Raw genomic sequence first — 27,410 nt, forward strand, 5'->3', positions numbered from 1 at the left:
GTTTGTGCATTATGTTTGGTTATCCCATTAAAAGACAAAAGCTTCAAATGTAATAATTAAGTCCATTAGGTTTTGAGTCCATATACACTCACTGCCATTAAGTCGATGCCAACTCATACAACGAAGCACTAGGACAGGGTAGAACTGGCTGTGAGTTTCCGGAACTGTAACTCTTTACTGACGTGGGCATCTTCATCTTTTTCCCACGTAGTGGTTCGTGTTGTCGAATGGCTGACCTTTAGGACTGCAGTCCAATGGGTAACCATTATGCTAGTAGGGAGGCTACTTGAGCCCATATAGATTGTTTTGCAAGTATTTTATTTCAATATCAGTTTCAATTTATTACATTATTATATCTTTGTATATGTTCCAAAATCCTTAACAGGTTAAAACAACAAAAACATGTAAGTATCCAAATGGCAAAGAAGAAAGTGGCTTCTAATATTTAATAACAAAACAAAAATTACACTTTCCTCAGTAAAACGCTGATCAAAGTTCTGGGTTCAATTCTCAACTCTTCCACTTGCTGGCTGTATAACCTCATGTAACTTTTAACATTATTATTTCATTTCTCTCTGGGTTTGTAAAACTGAGATCACAGAATCTTTAATGTTTGATGAGTTTATTTGTGAAGTGCTTAGAGTCCCAGCACAGGGCAAGCCCCATGTAAAAGTTAAATAACAAATACTTCACAGTCACTGGCCTATCACTTCACAGACTTCTTTATTTGAAAATTAAGGTGTTGTTTTTTTTTAAATAGGTAGTGCTCTTGCCTTCAAATGTTTAAGAGGAGAAGAAAAGCCAAGAAAAATGGCACCCTGCCCCCCAAAAAGAGAAAAGCTCTTTAGAAATCTTCCAAAATTTTAAGAGGTTATTACTAGAAACAAATAACTTAAAAAAATAAAATTATAAATGCATTCCAATATTTTTCCTTATTTCAAAAAAGATGTCATTACAGGACTTTTAAGGCAACCAATAAGCTAATGCAAAGTTATGTACTCATCCAATTTCATACTTTTACTAGAATCCTCTGACTTTTCTTAAAAAACTAATTCATGTATCTGAACTGAATGTCAGTCTTCTTACTTCCTATCCTGTCAGCCTTCTTCCTGTCTGGTATAAGTTGATTCAGAAATCCAACCAAAGTAGTGTGAGGTTTTTTGGTGTTTTTTTAAAAACCTTATATTTATTCAGCATTATTTTTCTGATTCACTAAAAATTTTAATCTATAAAAATTACCTTTTTAAATTGTTTTATTTATTACCATTACTCATAATCTCCATTAAGTAGACTTTATTATATTTTGGAGAAGGATACTCTTTGGTTTCGACCTTTCACTTTTAAAGATACCTTATTCTAGCTGGGCTTAAGAAATTGTATTCGAAACTTTTCAGTAGTCCTAAATATAAAGAAATGATGATGATGATGATAATATTTATTATTCATTGAATCCTTACTATCTTGTACATTTTAGAGTTTGTACATTACTTCAGTTGATTTTCACAATCCTATAGAGATTAATAGCTATATTTGACTAAGATATGGAAACTGGGGCTGAGAGAGATTAAGTAACATGCTCATGGTCATATGACAAGCATTTAAAACCCACATGTGTCCATCTCTGCCACCTATGTTCTTACTATTGTGTGCCCTTCTCCCATTACCCTTCACATTGCCCAAGTGGCTGGACCCTGAATGGCCGGATCAATACCAGGCCAGCTTCTAGCAGCAAGTGACCTTGAATCACCCCAACCCTGCGGAGCTGACCAGAGCTGGCTATAACAACTAGCAGCGAGTGACCTTGGATCTCACACACACACCTGCGGAGCTGACCAGAGCTGGCTAATGGCCCACTTTATTCTCAACCCTCTGCTCTGCACCCGGCACAGCCCATTTGGCTCTGTGCCCCCACCTAGCATGGCCCGTTTGGATCAGTGCCTGCTTTGTTCTCAGTCTACCGCTCTGTACCGGGCTTGAATACACCTGGAACCAGGAAGACACCTTACATTCCAGAAACCAGGACATACCTGTATCTCCCAATCCCTGAATACTGTGTCTTATATGGACTCAAGACAGCCCAGTCACATGTTCCCTGGCCATATAAGCACCACCCCTGTAGCCTGGGGTGCGACTCCCTCGACCCAGGCACTGTGGACCGTGGGACGTCATCAAGGCTGGGTCTTTCTCCCCAATAAAACCTGTCTGCTCTCATTCGACTAATTTGGATTCTGGCACCTCTCTCTCTACTACCTTACAGTCCCTTCCAGAGCTTTCTTGGTGGGCACCTGTCAAATCTCTTAAGAGTGACAACATTCAATTTAAACTGCGACATTCTCTCAAAATGGCTGGGAAATGTAGTGCTTGTAAAACGTGTGGGGTTCTACAAACAGGATGGAAATGGAATAGGGTAAGAGCAATATGCCAACCTGTCGATGTTTGTTCCTGATTAAAAAAAAAATCAGATCTTAGAAATAATCCTTCTATTGATTTCTTTATGTGATTCCACTCAGTGGAAATCTGCAGTGGTCAGATTCAGTATTATATTGTGAAATTCCAAATGTCTCTCATACTTTCAATTAATTAAATCTGGTATTCATTAAATGCCTATTTTTGGTCATTCAGCCAGGTGTAGAATTATAAACATGAAAACCAAGTTCAGGCCTGGTGCTCAGTTCAGTAGGGGAAGATAGCAACTGTTAAGAGAATCTCCACTTTTACTATAATTAAATAAATATAATTAAATAACAATTACCAACATTAAACTCATCTAAGCTGCACCTTTTAAGTGGGTTACCTTGAATTACCACTACCATGATCAAATGCTATCCTCTGAAATCCACCCATAACCACTGAATCAATTCAGACCCATAGTCACCCCATCAGACAAGAGTAAAATAGCCCACTGGGGTTCCTTGGACTGTTAAATCTTGATGGCAGCAGTCCCATATTTCTCAGGGGAGCAGTTGGTGGGTTTGTGGTTAGGACCCAACACTCAACCCACCATGCCATAAGGGCTCTGCTGCCTTCTAGGGATATGTTAGGCTCCTTCAAGAATCACCCCCCCCCCAAAAAAAATGTTGGTTTCCCATCAGCACAATGGAAACCAAATGGGATTTTAAAAAGGAGGCGGGGGAAGATATGGGTAGCCGGGGGAACAGGGCACTAACCCACACAGTGGGAGGGTGTTGATTGTGTCTCCTCGGGGAAAGAGGGACCAGACTTCAACCCGGAGCTCCAAGACAAGAATGCAACATACTGGCATGAAGCAGGGAACCTATAGAGAGGCCTAAGGGGCCGGCCCCATTACCAACTAAGTGGACAGCACCACCCTTCCCCCCAGAAGAATTCACTTCAGAGGACAGCCCTGAAGCTGCAGCTCAAGAGGAGGGATTTGTATGATCAGAGCACACAGGAACCAACGAGGGGGATAAAGGGAGAGAAAAAGAGTGACGCACATCATAGCTCACCAAGCCCTGAGGACAATGTTTCTGCTCAGAGCTGCAATGCACAGAGACGACCACAGGGTAGGCCCCACCACGGGACATGGCGCTCCTCACTGACCCATAGCACCATGGGGGCAACACTAGAGACACACGGTGGGAGTTGTGCCCTCCGTGAGCCCACTATGCCATCCAGCCTCTGGGGGCATGCAGCAGAGCAGCGGGGGCAGCAGAGCAATGAAGTCCCCAGGGATAGATGTGGGGCCAGGGCATGGTACCCCATCAGACTCAACTGGAAAGCACTCGTGAAGGACAACAAATAGACCCTGAACTATCTATAGGGTTTTTTGTTTGTGTTGCTGTTGTAGCTATTATTTGTCTACCTTAAAGGGATAGGCGGGATAAACAAGCCAGAAGAGAGAACAATGGGATGACCATTCAGGGGACATGGGAGAAGTGGAGGCGGGAGAAAGGAAGTAGGTGTTAACAAACCCAGGGACAGGGGAACAACAAGCTATCCAAAATCAGTGGCAAGGAGGGTGTAAGAGGTCTGGCAGTGCTGGATCAAGGGGAATTACAACCAAGAGGAATTCCTAAAACCCAAATGAAAGCTGAACATGATAGTGGGGCAAGAGGAATGTACAGAGAAATAGAAGACAGAATTAGGAGGCAAAGGGCAGTTATAGAGATCTAAATACAGTCACATATAGATACAAGGATATTTATATATGACGAGGGGGAAATAGATCTATGTATATATATTCATAGGTTTAGTATTAAGGAAACAGAAAGACATTGGGCCACAGGCTCAAGTACTCTCTAAATACAAGAACACTTTTTTCTAATAATTTGGCAGTCTGAGATGCTCACCTTCCTGGCAGACTGCTGAAGACAATGGGCACACAAGCAAATGTGGTGAAGAAAGCTGGTGGTGCCCGGCTACCAGAAGATATAGCATCTGAAGTCTTAAAGGTCTGAAAATAAACAAGTAGTCATCTAGCTGAGAAACAACAAAACCCACATGGAAGAAGCACACCAGACTGTCCCGACTGTATCCCTGAGGACAAAGTGAGTGCATATGTAAGAGTGGTGAAGAAAGCTGATGGTGCCCGGCTATCAAAAGATAGGCATCTGGGGTCTTAAAGGCTGGAAGATGAACAAGGGGCTATCTAACTGAGAAACAACAAAGTCCACATGCAAGAAGCACACCAGCCTATGAGATCACAAGGCATTGAAGGGATCAGGTACCAGGCATCAAAGGCAAAAAAAAATCATAGTACTGTGAATGAGAGGGAGTGCAGAATGGGCACCCAGGGCCCATCTATGGGAAATTGGACATCCCATTCCAGAACGTCTGCGGGGAGGAGACGAGCCAGTCAGGGTGCAGTGTAGCAATGATGCAACATACAACTTTCCTCTAGTTCTTGAATGCTTCCTTCTATACACCACAGATAGGAACTGGAAACACAGGGAATCCAGGACATATGAACCCCTCAGGACCAGTGGTGAGAGTGGCAATACAGGGAGGTGCAGGGAAGGTGATGGAGGAAGGAGGAACAGATTACAGGGATCTATATATAACTTCCTCCCTGGGGGACGGACATCAGAGAAGTAGGTGAAGGGAGACATCGGATGATGTAAGGTATGACAAAATTATAATAATTTATAAATTATCAAGGGTTTATGGGGGAGGAGGGAGCGGCGAGGGAGGGGAAAATGAGGAGCTGATACCAAGGGCTCAAGTAGAAAGCAAATGTTTTGGGAATGATGATGGCAACAGATGTACAAATGTGCTTGACACAATGGATGGATTGTGAGAAGAGTTGTATGAGGCCCCAATAAAATGGTTTTTAAAAATTGTTGTTGTTAAATAGTTAATGGTTGGAAACATAAGTAAATAAGTTACAATAAACAACTTGTAATTTATAAAATCCCCGATTGCTGATCTTACCACTGCTGACTTCTGGACTGCAGTTTCTGGGCTGTTTAGCTTATGTAAGATTGTTACACTACAACAATCTCAATAGGAACTGCCATTCTTGATACTAAAACGTAAAATCTGTGGGGTCCACCTGGCCCTGTGACTTCCTCACAGTTTGTGAGCTCATTGTTGCAACCTTTAAAAATTACCACATTTTTGCTGGAGTAATTACAGGAAGGTGGAATGAACAGGTAATCTTGTAGATCGCTGATGGTAACAAAAACAAGTAGAACCATTTCGGAAATCAATCATGAATAAAACAAGGTTCATATCCGTTCACCCTATTGTCTACTTTTGAGAAATAACTCAAAGTATAGAAATGATAAGGAGTCCTGGTCACGTAGTGGCGATGCAACGGGCTGCTGACTGCAAGGTCCACGGTTGGAAAGCACCAGCGGCTCTGCGGGAGAGTTAGAGTTTGGGAAACTCACGAGGCAGTCCTACCCTGTCAGTGAGTCGTTATGCATCAGCATCGACTCCGAGGCAGTGAGGTGTTGTTTTCATTGCAGTGGTTTCTATAGTGTTGACAGATTTGACAGCAGTTTTATATTGAACTGCAGCTAATAAAGCAAAGTACATTGGACTTACTTGGTGAAATAGTATTGAGTCATTAAAAATAGCAGTTATCCTACGTGATTTTCATATTCCAATATTTTCATTTTCTAAAGGAAAAATTTTTATTTATATGAAGTAACTGAATGCTTCGATATAGTTTGACATTTAATTACATGTTTTATTAGACTGCCTAAGAAAGATGGTTTGAAGGAAAATACCTAAAAACCTAACAAAAATAATTGTAAAGCTGGGATATATTTTGGTTAATTATAGCCAAAAAGTGACTTCTTCAGAGAATAAGATGTATTAAAATAGTCCATTTCAGACTAGAATTTCTTATGTTCTACGGGCATTAGAACCTAATGCTTCTCTCTGACAGCAAATCAAGGATAAGTATCTCTGTGAAATGTCTGGGCAGAATGCAGGCACTTACATTTAAATACAATAATCACTGATACAGCTGAAAAGCCTAGCTGTTGTTAATCATTCCTATACTTTCATACAGAAACAAAAGACCTCAGCAGTCACCTACAGTTTGTAAACAACTGTTTTTGCTTTAGTGGTTACTCGTTACGGCTGGCAGCACAGCTATATAAGAAAGGATAAAACCTGGACTGCTAGGCTGCCCTCCATGTGTGAAATGCACAAAATTGATGAGCACGAGCAAGACCATTCATTTTAGATCAGTTTTTAGGGTCTGAGCAGAGCAAACCCATGACCAAACATCATTAACAGACTGAGTAAAATTCCAAAACGGCAAATCACTGCCATCAAGTTCATGCCAACTCATAGTGACCCCGTAGGACAAGGTAGAACATTGCTCCTGGGAGGCTCCAAGACTGTAACTCTTGGTGGGAGTACAAAGCCCGTCTCTTTCTCCCTAGGTAAGAAAAGGATGGTTTAAAATATTACAGGCAACCATACTTCAAAAACAAAAATAGAACTCATCTAGAAATAGAATTTTAATATATTAGAGTTTTATATGCTGTTTTCAATTTTAACCTCATGACTTCAGAATTTGAAGTCTCTTACACAAAAATTATAAGTTACTAAGAATATTAAGACTCGCCTCTTCCCCAACAACCTAGGAGCTAAGAAAAATCACCTCATAAATCACAAAAAATCACCTCACAAAAATCATTTTGACAACAGGTATCATCACAAATAGCATAAAATTCATGTCCAGAAACACTACTATTGATTACTAATACTCTATACCTTAGACCATTTAAATAATGATGGTCCTATTTATGACCACATTTTTGCCCTGTGGTTAAAGATAATATTTTTTCCTTCTTTATATGATTCAGTATTGGACAACTATATTGCTTCAGTGCCTGCCAGCTATTGTGATTGCCTAGCTATTAGGGAAATTTCCTTGCTTCAGGTCTCTCTCCACTGTGAGTTAGGCCTAATTAAATAAAAATAATGAATGGGGTTGGGTACAATGAGGAGCTAGTTCAAAGCACAGAATAGAATAGCTCATTGTTTAGTTGAACTGATTTTAATCATAAATGTCTGGAACAGCACAGAGAATGCCAATTTAAGCCCAAATGAATATCACTAATTACTTTTCCATTAGCAGAAAAATAAGGGCCCACATCGTTAGTTTTCCTCCTCAATGTAATTATAAACATTTAGGATTCAAGTTTTGAAATAACAAAAGTTTTCAAAATATAAATATTAAATGTACTTACCATGAGATATGTTCAAAAAATAAGTCTGGAAAGGTTTTTAATCAATGATCTAAACTACTGAGAAAACACCTTTTTGAAAATGTACAAAATAAAGTAAATATAGAGCTACTTTTGCATTTATTATAAACAGAAATTTCCTCCCAGGAAGAGCAGCTATACGTAGTCTGAAAAATAACTCCCTGCAGAAACCTTTCAGGGTTGCTATCCTTTGTCCTCCTAGGAGAGAGGTTGTGGGCTAGGACTAATTACTTTACTGCACATACCTTTGCTTCAGACTCTAAAACTCAAAGTTTCTCTTCTTCGTTGCATCTGAATACCATACAACAATAAGATTTGCCCCACTTAACAATTAACCTTTTACTAATAATTCAGCCATTAATAACTAGTATAAAATATTTCCATTGTTACCTCATCCTAAAGCATCACATTTATTATTGAGCGTACCTAGAATTTGTGATTCAGGGAGAGGGAGGAAAAGGACAGGGGAAGAGACATTCTTCTGAAGGGTCTTATCCTGAAGTGGATACATATATCTGGCATAAATCAAGAGAACTTGAGCATTGCTAAGAACAGAGCAGGACTAAAATGGTCCTCCGTACCCACGTTGGACTACCCAATAATCAAGATAAGCGTCGACCTACTTGTACTTACTTACATGTTCTCACTCTGCTTCTAGGTATGGTTGCCATCAAACTCGCTCCTAACCCTATATAGCACCTTCCTACAGAATCAAAGCCTCTAGTGGTTACGTGTTGGGCTACTAACTGCCAGGTCAACAGTTCAAAACCACCAACCACTCCATGGGAGAAAGATGGGGCTTTACAGTCCTGGAAACCCACAGAGGTAGTTTGACCCTGCCCTATAAGGTCGCTAAGAGTCAGCATCCACTCCATGGCAGTGAGTCTGGTTTTTCATTTTTACAGGGACAGAGTACCTAATAAACAAGGTAAACACAGGCTTACTGGTGTTTACTTCTTACCTTGAGTGAATAGTTTCATGTCATGTGGTGAAAGGCATGTGAAATTGTTCACTACAAATAAGGAAGCAAGCACAATTCAGTCCATGCTTACTTTGCTATTGGGCAACCTGCATCTGTCCATCTCCATTCACAGAAAGGCTAGGCAGAATATAAAGAGAAATTATAACCCTGGACTAGTATCCTTAACAAAGTAATAAAACAAAACAAAATCTACGTTTTCAAAACTTGGTCTAAGTATTCCATTTCTTACATAAATCCTATTTCAATCGTTTGGAACAATATGATCAGAGAAACATACTACTTACACTAAAAACTATAAATACCGTATTATTGTGGGGGGTGTGTGAAATCCTGGTGGCACAGAGGCTAAAGTGCTGACTGCGAACCACAGATCAGAATTTCACACCCACCAGGTGCGTGGTGAGAGAAAGATGCCAGTCGGCTCCTGTCAAGCCACCCGCTGGAAACCCAATGGGGCAGTTCTATTTGGTCCTGGATGGTGGCTGGGAGCCTGCCTGGATGACAGCGGATTTGTTTGTCATTTTGTCTATGTAAAAAGCACCAAGTGCAACTTAGTAATATTCACTCTTTCTGCCATCGAGTCATAGTGACCCCGAGTGGGGTCCGAGATTTATAACTGCTTACGGGAGGAGAAAGTCCAGTCTTTTCTTAAATCAGTGAATATATAACATTCCTTAAAGCAAACCACAGCAATTTTCAAACTTGCTCTAATGAAAAACTTAGTAGAGCCAATAGCAGGCCTTAATCTCCTTGTTTGTTTAATACTCAATGTGTTTAATTCATATACACCAAAATAAATAGATTACAATAGTGGTTGCATTCTATAAAGAACCTAATTCAAGAAGACAGAGGTGCATAATCATATAGAAATCTCCTCATGTCTAACATTTTTATTTTGTTTTAAAAGGCCATACTCAGGGAGCCTATTAATCTACTGGAGACAACTGGCCGTTAAAACCTTCCTGGGCAGTCTGTCATCATGGTCTCTGCACAGTACTAAACACATGGCCTGTGGATAGGGTGTCTGAAGTCTAACCTGAGAGGACAGAAGAAAGCATTACATAATAGTGAGGAGAATTACAGTACATCGAACTCCAACAGGAAAACGAAAAACAAAAGAGTTTTAACTTTGTCTTTTTAAATCACATGCCACAGTTAAGTACACTTAGGAGGTGGGGGAGGAAAGCATTTCATTTTCCTAAAAAGAATCTGGTTGCATAACTTATAGACAATCTGGTCTCATGGCTTAGATGGAAAAAGAGAAACTGACACCAACCCCAGGCAGCCTAACGTTCTGGGGGCCCGGGCTCCAAAGCTGTGAGCCCACCTCACCAAGGCAAGCCCAGCTAAACTGCTGCCTCCAGGCACATAGCAACCGCCCACTGATTTTTCTGTTGAAGCATTTGAAGAAATAACATTTGAATTTAATCTTGCTGTGAGCAGCCGGGGTGATGCTGTGGGTAAGTGTGGACCCCTAATCATGCGGATGGCGGTCTAAAGCCACCAGCTGCTCCCTATGATGAGGCGACCTGCTCCTATACAGATTTCCAGCCTCAGACACCTTGGAAATTAATTAATGGCCATGTGTTTGTGTGGGTTTGTTTCAGTTATTTTTCAGGTATTGTTTACAGCCACGTGGTTTCAGATGTAGCTAATAAGTACAATGTTAGACTTTTTTTTTAACCACACCTGAGCTAAAATAAAGGTTCAAAACAAGCCAATTCATTCAATAACTTTGACAGGCAAAATAAATTGCTCAGTCTCAGTTTTCAGAACTTTCCAATGTAAACGTAAAACTGAAATTGGACACTACTTTATGGTTGGACACTACATTATGATCGGGCACTACATAAGATTGCACCATGTCTGCATGAACATGACATCCACAGAATCCTTAAGGAATCCTGGCCTCAAACATTACAATTGTGAGGATGGTGCATGGCCAGGCAGTGGTTACTGCTGCTGCACATAGGACTGCTGAGTACAGACTGACTCAGCAACAGCTAACAGCCATGGAATGTCCCAGATTGTAAATGCTAAGATAAGCAGACTTTCTACACCATCTTTCTACCACAGTGGGCTCACACGTCCAACCTTTCATTCAGTTAGCGGCCAGCCATTTCAGAACTACACCTTTATGGGTCTTAAGGCTGATAATAAAGAAGCTTCATTTATGCAATATCATTTTACCTTCTCCATTTCCCAGGAATCCAGAGAACAGGCAGCTGTAAGCTGGTCTCTCTGTGCAATGTAAGAAGCCCTGGTGGTACTGTGAGTTTGATACTGCAAGGTCAGGGGTTCAAATCCACCAGCCACTCTATAGGACAAATATGAGGCCATCGTCCCCAGAAAAGATTTACAATCTCAGAAAACCTAAGGAGCAGTTCTACCCTGTCCTATAGGGATGCTGTGAGTTGGAATCGAAAACATGGTAGTGAAAACGAGTCTAAGGTGTAGGTCAATGAGGGACTTGATCATCATCTGTCTACATTATCACTGCATTGCTACTTATTAAGGAGGAAATGCATAATGATATCTTGTGACTCTTGTCTTGTATGGAGCTAGTATTTTATTTATAAACTGAAATGTAATATGTGAAAGTGATCTCCAGAAGTTTCTTAAAAGTTTTTTTTTTTAAAGGTGACATGAAAAATGTTTCAGTATGCTCCCTATTTACCTTATTTCCTCAATCTCTTCCAGGATCTTGCTTTCTTTCGAGAAATAGTTACAGACTCCAGGAAGTTACATACTACATAGAGAATGGATTTGTGATACAGGTGTACAACGGACTACTATGCAATTATAAAGCACACAGTGATGAGATGGTGAAACAGATAACCTGGAGGACATTATGCTGGAGGACATTATGCTGAGTGAAATAAATCAATCACAAAAGGACAAATAAGACATAGTCTCACTTTCACAAATTGGCAAACACAGACAGTAATGTTGTTGACAGTTACCAGGGATGGGGCGATGAAAGGAAGGGAGTCACTTTCTACATAGTAGCGACTTATGATTTTTGGTGATAGGAAAGGCAAGTCTGTCCAACTTGACCACATTAAAAAGACAACAAATAGGACAAAGAAACAAAGAATAATTTCGGCAAATATTGTAACATGTAAGTTTGCAACAACAGTGATAAACCAAAAAAGGACACTCGCTGTCATCGAGCCCACACTGAGTTCAGCAACCCCACGGGACAGGGTAGAAAGCCCAGGCTGTCTCTGTGCCCACCACACGTCACCTCTACTCCACCAGGGCCCCTCCCGGCAGCAACAGCAACCGAAAAAGATGGGTCTGGGTATATAAATAGATATGCACATCTATCTGAGAGCCAGAGAGAGAGTATTACTGGTAGGGCTCCAATTCATACATGCATCTATGGATTCCAAACAAAATATGTGTCAGGGAATGGCTACAGACAAGTCTGCCCAGTAACACACTTTTCTTAATCTTGTTCGGCCACCTTCACAGTAATGAAAACAGTGGTTTTGAAGTGACCTGCGGGGCCAGGTAAACTGAAGGCAGAGGGGTCAACTTGGAAGGTTAGAACAACTGTTTTTGGAGATTCCAAAGGAGTAATCTTAGTAGCTTTCCTAGTAGGATACAGAGCAATCCTGGGGCTTATTAGGAGCCGTTTGAAGAAAACTGAATATTTCCATGGAAGGTACACTGAGGAATTTTTTTTTCTGTCGCAATAAGGTACCTGTTCATTTTTCAAAGGTAGAATGGATTGGCCTATGAGAATTTCACAGGGAAGCCTTATTCCATATATCCTACAGACCTCATTTTGCAATATATGACTCATTTTTATTCTCAAGACTCAAAGAACATTTAAAAGGAGCATGATTTGAGTGCCCAAAGGATGCCAAAATTGTCATTGTGATATAGTGCAAATCAAAGAGTACAGAATTCTTCAGGAAAGAGTTAGCGATTGGGAAACACTGCTCCCGTAAATCATCAGGCATGTGGGATGAAATGGTCAGCATTCACCTTAGAGATGTAAAGGTCAGGAGGAGCAGGGCATCCACATGAATGGAAAAAATAAGAATGATGACACATTTTATTTTAAAAATGTAACCATTACAGAGCAATTAGTATGAAAGCTAGTACGAAACATGCCATGTCAACTTTCTCCTGAAACACCATAAAATATTATTTTTGAAAACAGTGCAGAAAATCCAGAAAACACTTCACTCAGCTTTCCCCATAAATGACACTTTACATAACTGTACTACATCAAAATGGAAATTGATGTTGGTACAATACCGTTAACTCTGGACTTTACTGAATTTTGCCACGTGTTAAGTGAGCTTCTTTGTGTGTACATATACATGCAGTTTGATTTTAGATATCGATTACTCGAAACGCCTCATTGCCTTGAAGCAACTTATTCTTACACTTGTCAGCGCCCAGTCCTGTTCCCTGGTGACAGCTTTATCTCTGTGGCTTTGTCATTTCAGGAATGCTATAAAAATGGAGTCACATCATATACACAGTCACTGCAAGGAAGCCCATGCTTCCCTTGCTTACTGGGTACTTACTTCATCCATGCCAGAGATTATAAACTTGAAAAAAGAGTTTGGTTTTGTAGGAAAGTGCTAAGGGGTTGGGAACGAGAGAGAAATGCCAGCCATACCCAGAAGTAAAATCTTGGATGTGGTGAAACATGTCAAATTATTCATTGTAGATTATTAGTAAATAAGCACAAGAATGCCCATGCTTAGCTTGCTTATTGGATAATATGAGAATGAGTCCATTATATTAAGTTTTGCGTGAATGACTGTTGATTTTGGTTTCATGTACAAGAACTTCCCAAACACTTTCAGCTAAAGTTTTATAGTTTTACACATTCAGCTGCCATCTTCAAGGTCAGCAGTTCAGAACCACCATTCACTCTGCAGGAGAAAGACAGAGCTGTCTACTCCCACAGAGTGACAGTCTCAGAAACTCACAGGGACAGTTCTACTCTGACCTATAGGGTCGCCATGAGTCAGTATCAACCTGATGGCAGTGGATTTGGTTTTAAGTTTTGATTAAATTGTTTAAAATGTTCAAATCGGAAAAGAAAAAAGTGGCATAAAATAAGAAATTATAATAAAGAGAAAATAACATCCTTAAGTCAAGAGAGCCTTTCAATGGCCTAGGGGTCATTCTTTCTAATAGCCCAGGATATCCTCCTCACATAGATAATCTATATTAAGATGTGAAGGTGACATGTCTGCCTCGCAGTATGACTATGTTCTGCCTGTGGATCAAGATGCAATCACCTCTCTCATGGCATATGACCTCTACACCATGGTGGCTTGGGCAGTACCTGGAACAGAGCGAGGTACAGTAACTCACATGATTTCTGGAAGAAGTATAACTTTGCTCCAGTTTATTCCAGTAAGCTGTAACATGGCATCTTCCTGGGAGGTGGTTGAAAGAAAACTCACGCAGGGGATCTATTTTAAAATGCTGAGTTACGTAAACATGCGGTAAGCATATCAGGGTGATATAAAAGAAGAGATCAATAGAAAACTGTGCACAGGGCAAGAGCACTGAATTTAGAACTTGCTATTACCATTGGGGAACTGCTTATAGATTATGAAGAAGACAACTGGGAGATCAGGACATAACAGATTTTGAAGAGAAAAAAATGCTGATTGAGTAAAGAGAAAAGTTGTCGAATTTTTTACAGTGGAAAGGTGAGGTTAGTTTTCTTCTAAACTAAATAAATAAACTAAATCTTCTAAGTTAAAGTATATCAAACTAAACCCAGTTGCTGTAAAATATGGACGCCCCCCCCCCACCAATGCTCATTGTTTTCCTGAAGTCCTTATGCAGATTTGGGAAGCAATGATATGCTGCTTTAATAGGACAAAAGAGAAGATTATCAGACAACTAATGCTCACTAATTATCTGACCAAAAGGCCATGCCCATTCCCACAGATAGGCCTGATGATCTAGAACCTTCCACAGATGGAGTTATTACAATTCACAAAATGCCAACACACTTGGAAATGTGATAGGTCTTTGCACGTTGTGTATGACGTAGTGGGTTCTGAGTTGGACTGGTAACCATAAGGACGGCAGTTTGAAACTCCCAGCCACTCACCTGGAGGAAGATGAGACTTTCTAGGAAAGATTTACAGGCTCTGAAACCCATAGGGTGGGTCTCTTCTGCTCTATAGGGCTGCCATGAGTTGGAATTGACTCAATTTCGTGTGTTTTTGCTTTATGGATTAAAAAACATCTGTAACTTTATAGTAATGATTTCAGTTTTCAAAAACAAGTGAAGATCCATTTTATAAGCATACCAATAAAAGGAAATAATAATAAAACATTTTAAGGTATTTAACTATCATCAAAACCAATTTATGGTGGTTCAGAACTAAACCCTACCATAAGTCAGGAACTACATGTACACCTGTGTGTATATACATGCATATATAGATAGAGTCTTAAGAGGCCTTTGATTTCATATTATAATTTACTTCAAGTAAAATTTTGTATTAGTTTTGGTATATAACAAAATGCTTGTTGAACTTCATTCTTGAAGTTTAAAAAATTCTAAACTTTTAGATTTTTTTAGTAAAATATTATTATGTTTTCAATTTCATAACTAAGTATCACTTAGAATTGAAAAACATGTCAGGGACAGTAAAAAACACTCTGATCCCAGTCTTCTTGTACTTTCAGTGCTTTAAATGTCAAAAGGTTCAAAATATAATTGCTTATAATCTGAAGATAATTATTATCAGACAAAAAAAATCAAGGGAAGAATATATCCTTGCTTTGTCTTACTCTTGGAGATTTTAAGGGCACCCTGGTGTCGTAGTGGTTAAGCATTGGGCTGCAGTCTGCAAGGTTAATAGTTTGAAATCACCAGCCGCTTCCTCAGAAGAAAGACACGGTTCTCTACTTGCACAGTTACAGTCTCAGAAACCCACAGGGCACGTCTACCCTATTTTACAGGGGGGCTATCAGCTGGCATCAACTCGATGGCCATGAGTTTGGGTTTTGGTTTGAGAATGTTTTAAATATTAAAAAAAATACTAAGCTTGATTCTTATCTAAATCGATGAAACAAGAAATTAGGACTGGTATTTGCACAAATAAAAACCAAACCACACTCACTGCTGTGGAGTCCATGCTGACGAACAGTGATGCCCGGTGAGTTCTGGTGTCTAACTGCTTGCCTGAGTAGAAAGCGCAGTCTGCCCTCATAGCTGCTCATGGTTTTGAACTGTTGACCCTGCAGATTGCAGCACAAAGCATAACCACTACAGTGCCAGCGCTCCTCAAAGAGAACTCAAGAGACACGGTAAATTTACTATGAGTTCGTGGACAACAGAATAGATATGTAATACGCAATGGGTTAACTATTCTGTTTTGATAATTATACCATGACTATGTGGGAGCAAAGTCTAAAGTAGATGTTTTCATAGTTTCAGAGTTATCAAATGTCTCAGGCTCCTTTACTTGATGGCCTCCACATAAAAACAGGAAAAAACATGTTGTTTTTTTTATTTGTAAGAAAACATTTGGAAAACTGTAATGTTATTCATCTTACATTAACAGCAAACTTTGGTATCGAATTCTAGGTAAGGAGAAACTCCTAATTTAGAGACAACTCCTCCCAAGAATTACGGGAGAAAAATAGAAGGCTATAGAAAAATGTCACATGGAATGTTTCAATTAAGGCTGCTGTGAAATAGGTCTAAAAGCAAAGGACTCTATTTTCTCCTTCTGGACTTAACAAATGCAGTCTTCAGGCTCAAATAATAATCATCCTTTTTTTTTTTTTTTTGGTAGGAAATACCACAGGTATTTGAGACCAAATAGTATTTGAAAACATGTAATTCCTAGGCTACTGGCTAGAAATGAAAAGAAAAGGCATGGCCATCAAGTTGACTTTGACTCACAGAACTACTCTTACAGCTTTTGACCTTGTAAATCTTCACAGACGCAGACAGCCTCCAATAATGCATCTACCACAAAGCAGCTGCTGGCTCTGAACTCACCACCATGAGGTCAGCAACTCAATACTTAACCAAGCATGTCACAAGACCTCCTTTGTAGATTTAACATTCCAGCCAAATCTCTACCTGGGGATATGACTAATACTAAGTTAAACTTTTTATTCCTCAATTAGTATAATTTATTTTGCACAGAAGTATCTTACCACTTATCTGTATGAGAACTTTAGATTAACACTAGAGAAACGAAGCTAACAGAGATAATTTAACAAACTGATCAAAATTATAATCATAGAGAAAACAAACAACGTGTCTCCTAAAACAGGTGTACTGAGAAGACAGAGCATGACTTTGATAGTCTGCTTCCACAAATACATAACTTGAGTCTAGATCATGAAGAAACGTCATTCCCTTCGGGGATAAAAAATAGCCCAAGTCTTCAAAAATGTCCAAGAGACAAAGAAAGGTCGAGAGACTGGTTTACGTGAGACTAGAAAGACATGGCAAATTTACTGTGATCGCGTGGACTCTAGAACAGATAATAGCACATAATGAATTAACGATTCTGTTTCCATAATTATTCCATGACTATGTAAGAGCATGTCTTTGTTCTTAGAAAAAGTTAAATATTCAGAAATAAAGAGGCAGGATACTAGCAACTTTTTTTCAAATGGCTCAGAAAAAATATATAATAATACTAACAATAAATTATACAATTCCTTGGTTCACTTTTTGTCAACCTAAAAATGTCTCAATTAGTTTAAATCTATCTGATATTTAAATAAAACAAATCCAAAGAGTTTCCCAGCTTAAGCAGGTATTTCTAGAATTAAAATAGAATCCGTGGTTTCACTTCATTTAATTTAATTTAAAATTATATTGATTGCCTTTCCACTAGGATCCTACATTCAAAGAGTGAACAGTCTATTGGGGAAGAAAAATGTGTACATAAATAATTATAGTACAAGAAAAATAGAATAAATATAAAGCATAAATATAAGGGGCATTCAAAAAAATTCATGGAAAGTGAAATTAAAAGGTAATGAAAGATTTCCATGAAGCTTTTGGAATCCCTTCATATAAGAAAGTACACAGGAAAAGAATGCTTTGAAAATGATGATGGCGACAAATATGCAAATGCGCTAGACACACTGGATGAATATATGGATTGTGATGAGATGTAAGAGGCCCCAATAAAAGTATTTAAAAAAAATAAAATATACTAAGTGAGTGCCTGCCCCTCCCGCACCCCCACACCCCCCAGAAGAATTCATTTCAAAGGACGGCATTGAATCTGCAGCTCCGGGAGAAGGACATATCTGATCGGAGCACATGGGTGCTCATAAAGGGGGAGAAGGAGAGAGTAGAGCACATCCTGGCCCACCAGGCCTTCAGGACTATGACCCCAATTAGAGCAGCAAGTATATAGAGAGGTCCACATGGCCAGCCCCACTATGAGATATGATGCCCCTCACTGACCCATGGCCCTGCGGGGGACAGCACCAGAGACACAGTATGGGAATTGTGCCTGACCTGATCCCACTACACCGAGCCAAAGCACTGGGGGAGTGCAGCAGAACAGCAAGGGAATGGAGCAGCAAGGTCCCCAGGAAATGCTGAAGGCGGACTTTGGGGCCAGGGCTTGGTGTCCCAATAGACTAGACTGGAAAACACTCCTAAAGGCCAACAAATGATCATTGAACTAACTACAAGCTTTCCTTTCTTGTTGTGTTTTGTTTTGTTCTTTGTCAGTGGTTTGTTGTTGTTTTGTTGTATAATGTTGCTTGGTTTTTCTCTAAATAAGATAGGCTGGATGAAAATCTAGAGGAAAAACAATGGGACCAACAGTTCCAGGGGGAAAAGGGATAGGGGGAAGTGGGGGGTAAGGAAGTAGTGTTAACAAACCCAGGGACTAGGGAACGATAAGTGATCGAAATCAGTGATGAGGGTGTGGGAGGCCTGGTAGGGCATGATTAAGGGTAATATAACCAAGAGGAATTGCTGAAACCCAGCTGGGGACTGAGCATGATAGTGGGACAGGAGGAAAGTCAAGGGAAATAGAGGAAAGAGCTGGGAGGCAAAGGGCATTTATAGAGGTCTAGACAAAGACATGTACATATGCAAATGTATATATGAGGATGGGGAAATATATCTATGTGCCTATATTTATAGGTTTAGTATTAAGGTAGCAGAAGGACATAGGGCCTCCACTCAAGTACTCCCTCAATGCAAGAATACTTTCTTCTATTAAATTGGCATTCTATGATGCTCACCCTCCTGACACAACCGCTGAAGACAAAGCTGGTGAATAAGCAAATGTGAAGAAAGCTGATGGTGCCCGGCTATCAAAAGATATAGTGTCTGAGGTCTTAAAGGCTTGAAGATAAACAAGCAGTCATCTAGTTCAGAAGCAACAAAGCCCACATGGAAGAACACACCTGCCTGTGTGATGACGAGATTCTGAAGGGATCAATTATCAGGCATCAAAGAACAAAAAAATCATATAATTGAGTGCACACCTCCATAATACGATCGCTGAGGACAAACAGGTGCATAAGCAAATGTGGCGAAGCAAGCTGATGGTGCCCAGCTATCAAAAGGTAATAGTGTCTGGGGTCTTAAAGGCTTGAAGGTAAACAAGTGGCCATCTAGCTCAGAAGCAACAAAGTCTACATGGAAGAAGCACACCAGCCTGTGTGATCACGAGGTGTCGAATGGATCAGGTATAAGGCATCATCAGAACAAAAAAATCTTACCACAGTGAATGAAGGGGGAAGTGCAGAGTGGAGACCCAAAGCCCATTTGTAGGCCACTGGAGATCCCCTTGCAGAGGGGTCTAGGGGAGGAGACGAGTCAGTCAGAGTGCGATGTAGCACTGATGAAGAATACAGCTTTCCTCCAGTTCCTAAATGCTTCTCCCCCCCTCACCCCCACTATTATGATCCAAATTCTACCTTGCAAGTCTGTCTAGACAAGAGGATGTACACTTGTGCAGGCCGGATGATACCTTCAGGACCAGGGGTGTGAGTGGCGATACTGGAAGGGTAGGGGGAGAGTGGGTTGGAAAGAGGGAACCGATTACAAGGATCTATATGTGACCTCCTCCCTGGGGGACAGACAACAGAAAAGGGGGTGAAGGGAGATGTCAGACAAGGCAAGATATGACAAAATAATAATTTATAAATTATCAAGAGTTTATGCGGGAGCGGGGAGCAGGGAGGGAGGGCAAAAAGAAAAGAGGACCTGATGCAAAGGGCTTAAGTGGAAAAGAAATGCTTTGAAAATGATGAGGGCAATGAATGTACAGATGTGCTTTACACAATTGATGTATGTATGGATTATGAAAAGAGTTGTATGAGCCCCTAATAAAATGTTTAAAAAAATAAAGAGAGAGAGAGAGAGAAAGAAAGGAAGGAAGAAAGAACAACAACTTTTGGGGTGATAGAAATGACCTATATCTAAGTCTCTGGGGGAAAGGTTTATGATTTTATTTATATTCATTTTAATTCATCAGAACAACTTAAAAGCAGTGAGTTTTGTTCTGTGTAAATTAAATCCCAATACACCTGACAGGGCAAACAAACAAACAAAAATAAAGTATAGTATTCTAAAAACAAAAAGTACTAAAAAATGTTGAGCATGATTAATTCTGATATCCACTAATATTTAACAGCTAATTAATACTAGCTAATATTTAACAGCTACAATTTACTAGCTACTGAACTAGGTGTATCATATAGAATACATACATAGATGGATAGATAGATAGATAGGATAGATAGATAGACATTGAATGTACCCAACAATCCCATAAGGTAAGTACTATTATCACTATTGTATAGATGAGATAAAAGTATCCGATCACAAGTTATTTAGAAGTAAATAGAACAACATTGCTTCAAACTCCATCAGGTTGCCTGAGAGCTCATGCAAGAAGGCTGATTGGAGACAGCAGGATTTGAATTCACCCTAAAATGGTGAGTATAATTTCAATAGACAAAGGAAGTAGGAAGAACAGCATTCAAGGCTGGAGGGAAAATAAAGTAAAAGCATGAAGATAGTAATGGCTATATAATGGAAACAGTGAAAAAATCAGGGGCTGGGGCAGAGAAATTGAGAAAAGCTGAAAGTATGGGAAAGGCTAGCTTAAAAGCTATATATTAAAATCCATCCTGAGGATGAAGACAATCTTTCCTAGTAAAGAGGATCCTTCTTATGCACCAAAATTTTTATCTAAATCAATGGATTCAGTATAAGAAGTCCATCTTTAAGATAGTGAAAGGAACAAAGTATGGATAAAAATATTATTATAATTCATTTTCTACTAGGTAATAGTGCCTGAATACAAATCTGTGAACATATTCATTGATCTCCCCTCACCCCTATGTAATAAGTTCATGTCATAAAGATCCTCTTCCCATGCAATGTTGACATTGTTAGAATTGACAACCGCAAGGTTAAATGCCTCAGTTCTACAAGCCTGCAACAAAGAATATAAAGTTTGGGGAAAATACTCCTTAGATGCAAGGATGGTGAGACTTTGACTCACGGACTTTGGATTATCACTTAGTGGTGAAGACGCGAGATCTCATCTTGTCTACTTTGGACGTGCCATCAGAAGGGACCAGTCCCCGGAAAAGGACATCGTGCTTGTTAAAGTTGAGAGGCAGAGAAAAAGAGGAAGACTTGACAAGACGGTCTGCCACAGTGGTGGCAATGATGGACTGGAACATGGCCATGATTGGGAGAATGGCACAGGACTCTTTGTTCTGTGGACACGGGTAGCGCTGAGTTGGAACTGACTGGACGGCATCTAACAACATAGCAACAGTCCTCTCAGAATTCCCACAGCGTTGATAAGCTACAAAGGGAATTCCCTCTGCAATTACAAACTCTAAGGAAGTAAGAAACTAAGAAGAGAAGGCAAAAGAAACAACAATTTCTGTGCTTTTGTTTTTCATGTTGAGGCTATCTTTGTTCAATTTTGTCATTGTGGGTACCCTTCTTGAATTGTTGTGTTTTTCTATGTTTTTTGGTACAGGAAACCCAGGAGAGATGAACTTCCAGGAACAACAACTAGAATGAGGGTTCCTGGGGGATCCGTGGGGATAGACGGTGGTGGATAAAGGGGAGCTGATATCAAAAAACTCAAGAAGGAAGAAAATGTTTGAAATGGATTTTGGTAGCAATTGTACAACATTGCTTGATGTGACTGAAATTTAGAATATTACGATGCTTGGATTAGCTCCTAATAAAATGGTTTCGGGGTGGGGTGGGTAAGAATAACAAACATCAGAATTAAAACTCTATGAATGTTAACTGTGAGAAATAAAATATGAAAAATAGGAAAATACCTATGTCTAAAAAAAGGAAATTGAAACAGGAAGAAGGGAAAGAATGTTACAAAAATAAACCAAATATAATTTGTAGAAATGAAAAATATAATTGAACTGAAAAGCTAACTTTAAAAGATATTTTTGAACAATTGTTAAACAATTGGGAAAAATTGATTATGAATCAAGCACTAGATGATTAAGAAACATTTGTTAATTTTTATTAGAGGTGATAATAGCATTATAAGTATGCAAAAAGATTCAATAATTTTTAGATGAATGTTAAATGATGGTAGGCTGTCTGGAATTTGCTTTGAAATACTTCAGCAAAGGGGAAAAAGGAGTAAATAAAGCCAATGCAACAAAATATGGAACATATTAAATGTGAGTAATATGTAAATATGGTTACATAATGCTTAAAAATTCAGTGGGTAGTATATACAGAATATTACCTATCGCTGAAGAAAGAATTGAAAAACAGATCTGAAGAGAGCAACCAGATTAAGAGTAAAACTTAAGAGAAAATGTAAAAGAAAAATGCAGAAACTCACCTTCCTTTGGGCTCACAGCTGCAGGAAGGGTCTTCCAATCAAGGGTCCAGGTAGGACATGGATGCGGAGAAAACATCACTTCGATGCCCTTCTCCTGTAAAAGAAAATGAGCCCTTTCTAAATTGATGTATGAATAAAACCATGCTTTGTCTAGAAGGCAAAAGTTTCTACTACAAAAGAAAGGCAAAAGTAGCAACAATCATCATGGATTCCCAAAATAATTAGTAATGTAAGGCACTTTATATCTTGAGATATTTTTGACATCTAAATTATCTATGATTTTAATAGAAGAATATGAAGTGACACATTTTAAAAATTATTTCCTGGTATTACAGGAAAATACCAAGCTAAACAGAAATAGACTGGGTCACCTGAGGATTAAAAAAAAAAGTTATCAAAAGCAATCCTACTAAAGGCGGTCCACCCCGAGTCTGCCCGTGTACATCATACATCACACGTGAAAACTGCCCCAGCCTAGGAGCTGTCTATAGCCCCCAGCCCCACACCTCAACACACTCAGTAACATCACCCGGCACCAGTCTTCTACAAGTAGCTGCAATCTCTAGAAAATGAAGTCTTCCGATTTAACAATACATTTCACAATATTGTAAAGGATGAGGTGCCCTTTGAAAGTGGGTACAAACAAACTCCCTCCTCGTGTTGGTCGCTGTGCCTTCATTAATTAATGCACAGCCAATGTTGTGGCATGTGTACAAATCCAAAGACGCCTCCTGTGTACATTCTGGGTACACAGTCCACAGGATAGACACCCATGGACCAGGCATTCTTAACTTCAACAATACCCTATTCAAAAGAGAAAAATCTCCGAAAATCAATCATTAACTCTTTTATGTAAGTTAGTTAATGAGTCCCAACCATTAAGTCTTAGTTAATGGATTACGTAGCATTATTAAAAACTAGCTTAATTCAGGCCCCAGGATTATAATGTTGGGTCTGTTGTTAAGTTTTGGGGTGTGTAAACCCCAAAATCAAAACCACTGGCACTGGTTACATTCTAACTCCGAGGACTAGTAGACAGGGTTGCCGAGACTGAAGCAGACAGCCCCAGTTTTCGCCCTTGGGAGTGGCTGGTGGGTTTGAACTGCCCACCTTCCTCAGCAGCCCAATGCTTAGCTTGCAGTGTTGTTAAATTTCTTCATTGGGCCTAAAGGCTTAGAGAACCAATTTGCCTCCGAAAGATAAATATACCTCTGTGAAATCACCTATCATTCCTCTATCTCCTGGGTCTATTCTAGCTGCAATGACCTTTCTACTGCTAATTTCACCAAACACATGCATAATTCATATTACCATAAATTTTACTTTATTAAGTATATCTCTCAGTAGCCTTTAGTATATTCACAAAGTTGGCCAACTGTTATCAATCACTAATATTAGCATACTTTTACTACTCACCTACTAAACCGATTCTACCTCTCATCTTGTGCCCCAGGCAAATACAAATCTACTTTCTCCCTCCACAGATTTGTTCACGGTCTTTTTACCAGGTGAATTCTCCGCTTAGGACATTTTCCCTCCAAATATTGACCAAATCCAGGTTATCTCTTCAATGTCATCACCTCCTGAGAAGAGTAATCCTCATCATTCTACCTAAAAAGGCCCTCAGACCTCTATCATCCTCATCTTGTAGCCCATATCATTTTTTGAGAGCATGTATCATCACCTAATTGTTGCACATTTATTTAGCTTTTGTTTTATGCCCTTAGTCTTCCACACAGAATGTAAACACTATCAGGGCAGTTCTTTATATATCCAGCACTCTTAGTACCCCCCCCCCCCACAAAAAAAGACTGGGGTCAAGTTGCTTCCAAATCACAGTAACCTACATGGCCAGGGTTTCTGAGACACCCTCATCTTTCTCCCACAGTGCCACTGGCAGGTTCGAACTGCCAACCTTTCAGTTAGCAGCTCGGTGATTAATCCACTAGGACATTAGGGCTTCTTTGATGTTAAGTAGACACATGTTAATAATTTAGAGTTAACAAATAAATTAAACACCTTTGGAGGATCAGTAAGATTTTGTTGGTAAAACTATGCTAAAGAAAAAAAGTAAGCTGTGAATGCTATAAAAAAAGCTTAACTATTTCTGCTTGCCAATTTCAAATAATCTCATCTAACTAACACAAAATATACTGAGCTTATTGAAAAATTATATCAATGAAATCAATAAAATTATATAATATACTTTTAACAGTTATCAATAGACAACTTTATTAGCAATTAACAAAACAATGTCCTGCGTTTAAAAAAATCTTTGATGCTAATATGTTTTATCAAGTTAGAATTTAAATAAAAAATTCAATTGTTTAGATTTGAGTTTTCCTTTTTATTTTATATGTGGATGCAACATCATAGTTGTCTTTTATATATATACTATGAAATGTATGTGGGAAGAGATGATGAGAAGCTCAAGGTCACCAGCCAAAACCAGACCAAGCGCTGACTGTGGAACAGACCATCAAATGTTCATATGCAAGTTTAGCGAGATACAGAAGAAAATTAAAACAAGTCCACAAAAGCTAAAATATGACCATGAGTCTATCCCACATGAATTTCAATAATATTTCAAGAACAGATTTGCTGCACTGAACACTAATGACAGAAATAGGTCATTAAAAAGATAGGAAATAAAGAAAAAGATCAAAGTGGATATCAGAAGAAACTCTGATACCTAAAATGAAATGTTCAGAGACCTAGAGTTAGAAAACCTAAAAGGAAGAAAATGCTCAGCATCTCTTAAACTAGGAAAACTAACTCTCTCTCTTTCTCTCCCCTCCCCGACACACACACATTCAACCTTCCAGTTGCAATAAAGAAAGATTTTATGGGAAAAATATGATGCAGGAAGCGTCAGAAGAAGATAGAAAGAATACACAGTGTCATCGTACCAAAAGGAACTATTCAACACTCCACTATTTCAGGAAATAGTGTATGAGCAAGAGCCAATGGTGTTGAAGGAATAAGTCCAAGTGGCATGAAAGCATTAGCCCAAAACAGACTCCAGGAATTGATGGAATACCAATTGAACGGTTTCAGCACACCGATGAAATACTGGAAGCACTCACTCATCGATGCCAGGATATCTGAAAGACAGCTACTTGCCCGACTGACTGAAAGAGATCCATACAGAACAGTGACCAAACAGAATGTTTAAATTATAGAACAATATTTTTGATAACACATGTAAGTAAAATTTTTCTTAGGATCATCCAACAACAGTTGCAGCAGTGCACTGACAGGGAGCTGCCAGAGGTTCAGGCTGGATTCAGAAGAGGACCTGGAACAAGGCATATGTCGGATGGATCTTTGCTGAAAACGGAGAATACCAGAAATACCCATTTTTCATGAGTGTTTTTCTCCATAGGCTCTTGCATGTCTACTGAATCTTCAAATCTTGAGTTTTGGAGGGCCTGAACTAACACAAGATATCAACCATATCAACCCCCTTGCAAGAGAGTGGATTCCAACTCAGAGCATGCTAAAGCGGAGAGGGTCGAGCTGTTCCATAGGAGTTCTAAGCCTGCGATTTTTACTGAGGCAGCCTGCTACATCTGCCTTCCAGGAGGCACTTGGTACGCTCAAACCATCAGCCCCTTTTGGTTAGCAACCAAGAGTTTAGCTACTGCGCCAGTCAAGCTCCTTCCTCTCACCTAACACCCCAAACTGAACCCTCTGCCATCCAGTCAATTCCCACTCATGTCAAGCCTACAGGCCAGAGTAGAACTGCCCCTTTGTATAGAATCCATGGTTTCTTAATGTCATTCAGAGACTCTTTCTCATACACAAGGGTTCAAACTTGCATTTATTAAGGACGCTGGAAGCACACCTATAATCGGAACCATTTTTCTTTCAAGGCTCTACATTACTATGCATTAAAAGCACACATTTTGGTTTGTTAGAATTTATAAAGTGAGGATTTTAATACTAAGCAGTTTACGCTGGTAAACTGTTGGTAATTTACTTATTTAAAAACAGTCCAGATATAAGCCAGAGGTGTCTGGGCAGTGAAACCATCTGATCAAGGCTGATCAACCTGTACATATTTCTAATTGATATTTTCTAAAATCAACTCCATAGCAATGCTTCATAGACTAACAACTTAGCTGAAGAAGAAAGGTGTGATCACGATTAAAGATGTTTTGTACTTTTCTAAATGAGCACATTTTCTGCCAACTATAGAACTCAAGTATGTCCCAACTGAAATAGGGAGACTATTTTTCCCATATAACCCCAATGAATTACTCATGGTACTTAAATTTTTCTTTATTCCAATAAATCTCCAACTATTCTCTAATGAAAATAATTTTCCATATTGGTTTGAATGGAGGAGAAAACAAAGTTTACTGGTGAGAAATTCTATAATAGGTACTACAAAAAACAAATTATGCCCCAAACAGGGAAGAGTATGTCATATACATTTTCATTAAATAACAAAGGCATTAAAATAAAAGAATAAAGTAACATTCTAATCAAAAAATTCTGAAATTCTAGATATAGCTAAAACACTGGAAATTAAATCGACGTCTTCATTTTCACTTATCTTTGATTTTTATCATCTTAAAATAGGGGGAAAAAATAGCCGAAATCTTGCAACAACAGGTAGAAAAATATACTTTACCAGTGTGTAGTGCTACTGCTTTGACCAATGTATTGAACATATTTAAAAATATATTTAAGGCATATATTATAGTTTGACCCCAAAGACATGTAATATTAAATATTGTAACTATCCAATTTACTTTAACATGGTTCTCAAGAAATTCATGAAAAAACTCATTTTTTCCATGGACTTTGTGAAGCTCCCCCTCGTACTTCACATGAATGCATAAGACTTGCAAGAAATAATTGGTATAAAATGACTTAAGA

The 27,410-nt window shown here is 39.1% G+C and overlaps 1 protein-coding gene across 3 annotated transcripts in view; it reads right to left on the reverse strand.

Annotated features, from left to right (window-relative positions):
* Positions 1-27,410, reverse strand: part of GSTCD (glutathione S-transferase C-terminal domain containing) — a 143,828-nt gene that overhangs the window by 81,399 nt on the left and 35,019 nt on the right. For all 3 annotated transcript variants that reach the window (XM_075543965.1, XM_075543967.1, XM_075543966.1), the window contains exon 6: positions 22,524-22,617. In XM_075543965.1, the coding sequence (XP_075400080.1) occupies positions 22,524-22,617 (94 nt within the window). The remainder of the gene's footprint in view (positions 1-22,523; positions 22,618-27,410) is intronic.

The sequence above is a fragment of the Tenrec ecaudatus genome, chromosome 3, assembly GCF_050624435.1.
Source record: "Tenrec ecaudatus isolate mTenEca1 chromosome 3, mTenEca1.hap1, whole genome shotgun sequence".
Classification (NCBI taxonomy): domain Eukaryota; kingdom Metazoa; phylum Chordata; class Mammalia; order Afrosoricida; family Tenrecidae; genus Tenrec; species Tenrec ecaudatus.